Consider the following 8,651-nt stretch of genomic DNA (forward strand, 5'->3'; position numbering starts at 1 on the left):
GAGACATCTCCAAGCCAGCCCTAGAACACAAGCAGAGCTGCACACCCCAGGTGGGTGCCGATACAGCTCCAGCATGATTTGTCTTTGCAGCTGCTGCCGTTTCAAGCTTCTATCCTGCTAGTGCCCTTGACTCACACATTCAAACCCCCTATCACATGAGACTTCTAGCAAAATGAATCCTCTTTAACCCTTTAATCGTCTTCTGCAACCACAGGTGATCTCCTCCCGCCTGCTTTTCCCCCCACAACTGTCTTTGCCTGGACCTCTCTGGACCACACTTAATAACCCCGAAACTCCCGACGGTTGCGTGAGGCGCTGGCGCTGGCGCTGCTCTCGCGGCTCCGCCTTCTCCCCGGGCCCCGCCTCCGCCCCGCCGCTCGAGCGGCGCACGCTTCAGACGTCAGAACGGCCGCGGCGGGCGCCGGCCGCTGGCCGCCATGGCCATCTGCCAGTTCTTCCTGCAGGGCCGCTGCCGCTTCGGGGATAGGTGCTGGAATGAGCATCCTCGGGGTGGCGGCCGCGGCCGCTCCGGTTCCTCTGCCTCCCAGCACCAAGGTAGGAGCTCGGTGGCCTGGCACCCCGCGGCGCTAAGGGCGGAGAAGGAGGCCTCACGGTTGCCTGGGCCGCCTGGGCGGTGGCGCGGGGTCTGGCGGTGCTCATTGAGCGCTTAGTGGCAGGGCCTGCACCCTGTGCCTGTCCGGGGCTCCGTGCGGTCCCGCTGACGGGAGCTTGGGAGCCAAGCGGTCCCGCTTCCGACTCCCTTGCCTCGGGATGTCCTTGGAAGCGTCTGATGTTGGGCTGTGGCGGAGGAACTGTGGTAGCGCCTCAGGAACCGAGAAAACAGTAAAATAGCTTCGGAAAGTCAGGGTGTGAGGGCAGTCAGAAAGTTTCAAGCGCCTTGTGCCTTTTGAAGGTTGATTTGTAATTGGATGTGGGTATTTGGAAGCGTTCGGTGCGCAGGAGTCATCATGGGGAACGGATAGACAGATTTGGCGGGACCGTAGCGCGGCTGCAGGTGCTTTTCGCTGTACTTGCTGAAGGAGCGTCGGAGTTTGCATGGAGCGCGCATAGATGCGTCCAAGGTCTGAAAACTGAGCTGGGGAGGCCTCTGCTACGCATCAGTGCTTCTGCTATAACTGTTTGGGTAGGAGCTTCTAATGTACTGTGAGTTAAATTTTTTTTTTTTTTTTTCTGCTGGGGTAGTTACTCGAGGAAACAACATAAACAGAGCTGGAACAGTCCGTTTTCTGCAGTACCAACGAATTGTTACTGGCATGGTGATGTAAGGAGAGGTACATATTTACCTCTGATGCTAGGAATACCCTGGGTAACTTGCTAGGTTAAGTTCACTATGTAACCAGTTTAACTCATTAGGAAAGAAATACATTTTTCAAACCTTTTAATGTCACAATACGAATAGCTATACTTTGTGTTGGAACAGGCTACCCAGAGAAGTTGTGAGCCTCCTTCTCTGGAGACTTTCAAAACCCACCCGGATGATCTTCTGTGTAGCCTGCCCTAGGTGATCCTGCTTTGGCAGGGGGTTTGGACTAGATGATCTCTAGAGGTCCCTTCCAGCCCCTAACATTCTATGGTTCTATGTCATATTGTTTCATATTTTAATGACTTTAAACTTCTGTTGGTTTGTTTTTTTCAATGGAAGGTACTAGCAGAGGAGGAGGATGGGGTACCACTAATCAGAGATACACTAATGTTATCCAGCCATCTACCTTTAAGTCTAATTCATGGGGTGGCAGCAGAGATCAAGGAAGAGGATTTTTTGGCTCTTCAGACTTTGGGTCGTCAGTTGACAGCAGCGGAAATGCAGGCTTTTCACAGAACAGATTCTCTGCATTAGCAAACAGTCAAAATACTGCTGATGGCTATAAAGATGAAGAGGAGAAACTTCTGTAAGTTACAGTCCAATTGTCTTTGCTGGTTTTGTTGTGACTATATAATTTCACCTTCATCTGTGATTTTATTTTGTTTCATTTCCTAGGGAGTGTGTAGTGAAAGACATGGAAATTTGGGAATCTTCAGGACAATGGATATTTTCATCTTATTCACCAATGAAAGGAAAACCAAATATCTCAGGTAGGTAGTGTTTTTAGTATTGCTGCTTTGTGCTGCTGTTCAGGATGTTTCTTACACTTGTCTGTGCTGTTGTATCTCTGCAGAACCATTTGCAAGGTGATGATTTAGCTTGCGATGCAACAGAAAGGAATATTGGATTATGGCAATTTTGGATGTTTCACATCTTTAAAGCTCTCTAATGAGTCATGGTTGTGTCTCCACCTGTAACTGTCTTACAGATAATATACCAAGGCCTATTTCTTCATGACTGTGGAGGGTAATTGGAAACATTAATACATTTTTTTTCTCCTTACAGGCTTCCCAGATTTCTCACCAGAAGAGTTGCATCTGGAGTATTACATGTGCAGAGCAAATAATAACGTTCAGAACTATGTAAGTATTTAGAACATGCTGACTTTTTATGACGTGAACACATTTTAAGAGAGCTTGTTTCTCTCCTTGGCTGGTAACTCTTGACTCATTTCATTACCAAACTCCCCAGAGCTGATCAGAATGCCAAAATATTTTTAAATTACAGTGCTCCAAGTAGATTGCGAAAATAGCTGCTAGTACAATACACTGTACTGTAACCTCCTGTTTCTGTCTGAGATCACAGGTCAGATCTGGGCTTAGAATACTGGTGGTCTACCTGTCTAGACACTTTAGCTCCTACAAAAAATAGTGTCAATGGACCTTTAGCTAGTCTCAGTTAAACCTATGATCTTTCTAAACCTCGGCACTCCTTGTCTTAGTCTTGTCCCTGCTCTTGTATGTTATTTGTAGAAGTTTTTTAAATCCTGTCTCAAGAGATCAGTATTTTTTATACTATTAGTGAGACTGATTGTTGTAGCTGGATTTATATGGCTTTAGGTTGAACCCTGGGTAAGTTTGTTGGACCATTTTCTTTCACATCTCTTTATTGCAGGGAGTTAATGCTCAGAAGTTGCTTCTAAAGGAGTATTTCTAGAAATATATGCATTTGTAGAAAAATAAAAAAGATGTGCCTTTATACCTCTTTCACTCTAATTTATATATGTTGCTCCTCCTTCACAGCCTTAACAATGCCAAGGAAGCATAGCACAGTTCAGTGTTGGATAGACACAAGTGAAAACTTACGCAAGCTACACTGCAGTCTTTCCTCTTCCTCTTGGTTCTGTATTGCAGAATGAATTACTGTTGTAACCACTCTTGCTTCTTGTGTTTAGAAGTACCAGAGATGGGTTTTCAGAGACAGATTTAGGTTTTTTTAAATGGCTTCAATAAAATATTAAACAACTTAATATGGCTGGCTATTAAAGTGTAAGGTCATGAAAGTCTCTGCGTAGGTGACAACTGTATGATATAGTTTTCTCCTCACAAAACACTTGAGTACAACTCTAAGTACAGTATGTTTCTCCGAAGCATGTGTTTGTATTCTTAAACTAGGTCAAAACCTGTGTTTTCCAGTCTGTTGGATAAGAGCTGACAGCGAGCATTATGATCTTCCTGCATGTGACAAGATACAAAAGAATTATGGATGTTTCTGGTGTAGGACCCATTGGAAAAATGAAGGAATTTATTTAGAAAAAGATTTCTTAGTCATCTCTGGCATGCATTTTAGACAACATATGCTTTTCTTGTTTAGCTTTTAGGGACAATTCAATTATCCAGGCTTCAATTAAGATGTGTTGATAAATTTAAATATAGGAAATTTGGATGTGAAATTCCTGAAGAGTAAGTTTTTTATGAACAGTTTCTCATTTAACGCTTCAGTCACAGTTACCAGACAGTCTGGTACATGATCTGAGTGGTGATCTGTAGGATCACATTAAAGAAAGGGGCTGATTTCAGTTAAGGAAAGTAACATCCGCAAAATGAAATACTTTAGGATGATGCTATTGAACTGTTCTGAATTAGAGAGTTTTGAAAGTGGGCATTTTTTAATGAAAGTGTGACAGAAGCTGAGGCAGCTCTCGGGACTTAATGAGTGAGCGCAGAAGTGGACAAGCCAGAAAGAAAGCAAGGACTGAACAGTTTGTTCTCTTTTACTTAAAACCTACATTATTTGTGCATGGTTTGTTTTGGGGTGTTTTTTTTTTTCCCCCAATCACCTCATTCGGATAGCAATAGAACATAGATTTAGAAAGTCCCAGAATGCTTTTTTTGTTTTTTCTTTTTTAAAAGAAACTTTTTAAAAACTTTTTTTTAAAAACTGTTTGGTTTTTTTTTCGTTGTTATGTGAAAAAAAATTGACTTAAGGGCAATAGTAAGAGAATGTAAATGAATTCTGTATTAATAACGAAAATTTCAGCTGCTCACCTTGAAGTTTCAGGAAAATAAAAGTATTGTTCAGCTTGGAGAAGAGAATGCTCTGGGGAGACCTAATAATGACCTTCCAGTACCTGAAGGCTGCCTACAAGAAGGATGAGGAGAGACTGTTTACAAAGGCCTGTAGAGATAGGACAAGGGGTTGTGGCTTCAAACTTGAGAAGAGTAGATTTAGATTGAATGGTAGGAACATGTCCTCTACCATGATGGTAATAGAACACTGGAACAGGTTGCTTAGGGAAGTGGTTGAGGCCCCGTCCTTGGAAAGGGGTATGAGGTTCGACAGGGCTCTGGACAACCTGATCTAGTTGAGGGTGCCCCAGCTTACTGCAGAGGGGGTTAGACTAGATGGCCTTTGGAGGATCCTTCCAACCCAGACCATTCTGTGATTCTTTCCAGATAATGCAGTTCCTTTTCTAATTCTAGAAATCATCTTTCAGTATAGTTGTCAAACAGTTGTCAGATCATTCTACCTTTTTTTTCTTCTTTTTTTTTTTCCCCAAGTGCTCACCAATTCTAAATCCACACTTTTCTTACCCCTTTTTAGATAAATTCTATCCAGCAGTTAGCAACACAATGGAAGACTCGTCTGTTGCAGTTAAAAGCTTTAGATGCATCAACAAGAGCAACTTTGGTAAGTGTAAATGAAAGGTAAAATGTTTCTGTTCCTGATATCATTTTTTTTTAATTTAATCTTGGGTAAATATTTTTCTTTGACACATCCCACCAAACTGCCTTTCAAATGCAAATGTTTAATTTTTGCCAGCCAGGTTTCTAAAACATGATAGTCTGTAATGTTCCACCTTGTTTGTCATGGAGAGATCTTGCAAATACTCCATAGAAACTGCAGCTGTATTGACTTTATATAAATAAGTGATAAGTATTGGTTTGAAGATCGCAGGATACTGTATTTTGCAACCAAATATACATATAGAATCAAGAAGGTTGGAAGAGACCTCAAAGATCATCGAGTCCAACCTGTCACCCTAAACCTCATGACTATCTAAACCATGGCACCAAGTGCCATGTCCAATCCCGTCTTGAACACCTCTAGGGATGGTGACTCCACCACCTCCCTGGGCAGCCCATTCCAATGGCCAACCACTCTCTCTGTGAAAAACTTTCTCCTCACCTCCAGCCTAAACCTCTCCTGGCACCCTTGCTTGCATCTAAACAGCAGAGACACAAAAATGTTTGACTCCTAGATTCATTGGCCATTTTATTGCAGATCTATGAACCATTCTGAAAATCTCATCTACAGTGTGTTATATTCTAGTGCTGGCATGAAAGCGGCTGATTGGCAGCAGAAAGACCTTGAACAGTAGTTTTAGAACACTCTTCAGAACATCAGGGAAAGTGAAAGGGTATAAGGAGGAATGACATAAGAGAATAATGAATGCGGTTTGAAAACTGCCCTCTCTCTCCATCTCTGTGTTTTTCATAGGCAATAGCAATGTGACTGAATAGCCTAGCACTGCTTGAGTCAGGTGAGCATGAAAGACTGTGAACACAGGTTTGAGTCTTAGATCCACCTTTCTCTGGAATCATGAAATCTGTGAACTGCAGGCAGGTATTACAAAACCTTTTTGTTAATAAAGTAGTGACTTTGGACAGTTCCATGCTAGCAAGGCAGCAACTGGATCCTGGGTCTGGAATACTGTCATTGCAAACCGTATGAAAGTAACTGCAGATGAAGTTTGGGATCTGGTCAGGTACACTTGTGGTGATGTTGACTTTTCCAAACAGACAAGACTAGAATTGTCCTTCAGGCCATCTTAGGATAGATAGATCATTTTGTGCCACAATAAAAAACTGATAGAAAGGTGGGAGAGAAACTGTTTGAATAAAATTGGAACATATAACTCATAGTTGATCCTGGGAAGGTGAGAAAGACTTGTGAGTCTAGATGTGTCAGAAAAGAATACTTGAGTTTAAGTCAGCATTGAATAATTAGGGAGACAGAGTAAGCTGATGTAAGTGGAGTCTACATGAAGTACGTTAAAGGCTGAGTGATATGGTCATGCCCTTTGGTATGTGCTCAATACTGAAGGTGAAGAAGTGAGATTTGGGCTTTGGGACAGTAGACTAAATGTGCCAAGGTAATGGAACACATTAAGACAAAGCAATGACATCAATAGGGTCACAAGGCACTAACTGACATAGGTAAAAGATGAGAATGGGAGCTGGAAGAGGTGTTCAGGTCAGTGACTGACAGACAAAAAAATCTGTAAAGGGTAAGATACTTGTGTTTCTGGAGTGTTTTACGGAGAGCAGTGTATAGCCTTAAAGTGCTTGGTTCGTAGGTACAGGTGCATGCAATCATGATAAAAGTGATCAGGGTCTAACTTAGTCTCAGTTGTATTAAGTTTGACACACAGCAGCCATATTTTTGCTTCAAGCATTTATTGAAAAATATTTCCCTGTTTTGGGACCTATTTTTATATTTGTTTTTACCTTTTTAAAGCTCTCTGAATTAAAGAACACTGTCACTCAGCCAGTGCCTACCTTTGGATTTGGAGGGCAGATAACATCAACCTTTGGGTCATCAAGTAAGTTCCTGCATTAAGAACCAACTGTAAAACATTTTTCTGAGTTGTTTTTCTTCTACATTATTGAAATGCAGCAGTGATTTATGTCCTAGTTGTGCACACTCTTAACATTTTTTGCTGCATTTTATAATGGCAGGCTTTCCTGTGAACAGCAGCAGTAACAGCGCAAGCACTTTCTCCTTTAAAACAAGCACCGGTCTCAGCAGTGGATCATCTGGGAACTCCTCTGCTTTTGGGAGCTCTTCCGCTGGCGTCACCTCATCTCCAAGCATATCCCATTCTGTTGGGTTTGGCAGTCCTACAGCTCCATCTGCAGCCTCCTTCTCATTTAAAACTTCAGAAACAAATAGTGGATTTGGAACTTCAGGGTTTTCAGGGTTTGGCAGTTCTTCTGCTGTGAACTCTTCAAGCACCACTCCATTAACAGCCTTTGGATCTTTTAATGTGGCAGTAGCAGCTTCTCCCTCCCATTCAAGCAGTACTTTATTTGGGCAGACTGCCAGCACCTCTGGACAGAATATAACATCAGTGTCTCTGGCAGTCACAAACAACGCTACATCAGAGAAGTTATTTACACCAAAGAGCGAATTATCAGCTGAAGAGCTGAAACAGTTTGAAGCAAAGAAGTTTACATTAGGAAAGATTCCTCTTAAACCACCACCATTAGAATTTTTAAATATTTAGGACTTTTAAGTTTATTCTAAAATGGTTTTGTAACATCTCAAGATAACTTAACCATACGATATTGTGTTGAGGTAATGAAATAAAATGCCTCCATTTGAGTTAATTTTCCTTTAAAGCTTTCTGTAGTGATAAACATACAGGTATAAACCTCTGAACACTTGATTTTTTTATAGTTTCTTGATTGTTTTGGAATGGATGTCATTTTATATCCGATAAATAAATAAATAAATTTTAAAGTTCTCTATTCTGTGTGGACTGTAAAATTCTGGACAAAAAAAATACCATAAAAAAGCTCAATACAGAACAAAAAAAACTCTATGGCTCCAGCAGAGGAAGCAACCTAGGATATAACAGATGGAGAGTCCAACAGAGAGCTGCCAGGATGATTAAGGGACTGGCGCGTGTGCCCTGTGAGGAGAGGCTGAGTGACCTGGGGCTTTTTAGTCTGGAGAAGAGAAGACTTTTATAAATATCTGAGGGCTGAGGGTCAAGAGGGAGGGGACAGGCTCTGCTCAGTTGCACCCTGTTGGAAGACAAGGGGCAATGGGCAGAAACTACAGCACAGGAGTTTCCACCTCAACATGAGGAGGAACTTCTTCACTGTGAGGGTCACAAAGCACTGGAACAGGCTACCCAGAGAGGTTGAGTCTCCTTGTCTGGAGACTTTCAAGACCCATCTGGATGCATTCCTGTGTGACCTGTGCTAGATTCTATGGTCCTGCTCTTGGACTCAATGATCTCTGAAGGTCCCTCCCAACCCCTACCATCCTATGATCCTGTGAATTTTCTGTGCCCTTTTGCCTCCAGGGACAACTAGCTGCACTGAGAGACCTCAAAATGTGAGCTAGTAGCAGAGAAGCAAGATGGAGAAAAAAACAGCCTTACAATTTTGTCTTAAAAGTTTGGCATCAGAGCTCTGTAGTGTCACTATATACAGGGGAAAGTGGCAAGGTAGCCTTACACTGACTGAAGGGAGGTGGACTGCACATAATCAACTGACTAAATTAAAGCTTCAGGGCATCAACAATAAATTAACAA

The 8,651-nt window shown here is 42.2% G+C and overlaps 1 protein-coding gene across 1 annotated transcript; it reads left to right on the forward strand.

The window, feature by feature from the left end:
* Positions 1-437: 437 nt before the first annotated feature.
* Positions 438-7,678, forward strand: NUP42 (nucleoporin 42). The gene is made up of 7 exons (XM_054384907.1): positions 438-555; positions 1,676-1,910; positions 2,000-2,094; positions 2,390-2,466; positions 4,928-5,014; positions 6,845-6,929; positions 7,066-7,678. The coding sequence occupies exons 1-7, from the start codon at positions 438-440 to the stop codon at positions 7,611-7,613; spliced, it is 1,245 nt and encodes a 414-aa protein (XP_054240882.1). The 3' UTR covers positions 7,614-7,678.
* Positions 7,679-8,651: the final 973 nt, after the last annotated feature.

Source organism: Indicator indicator, chromosome 11 (assembly GCF_027791375.1).
Source record: "Indicator indicator isolate 239-I01 chromosome 11, UM_Iind_1.1, whole genome shotgun sequence".
Taxonomy (NCBI): domain Eukaryota; kingdom Metazoa; phylum Chordata; class Aves; order Piciformes; family Indicatoridae; genus Indicator; species Indicator indicator.

Bases quoted from the DNA above. Each gene is read 5' to 3' on its own strand.
- NUP42 (XM_054384907.1), top strand. From the start codon at position 438: ATGGCCATCTGCCAGTTCTTCCTGCAGGGCCGCTGCCGCTTCGGGGAT. The intron at 2,467-4,927 runs GTAAGTATTTAG...ACCCCTTTTTAG, and splicing joins ATAATAACGTTCAGAACTAT to ATAAATTCTATCCAGCAGTT. The intron at 6,930-7,065 runs GTAAGTTCCTGC...TTATAATGGCAG, and splicing joins ATCAACCTTTGGGTCATCAA to GCTTTCCTGTGAACAGCAGC.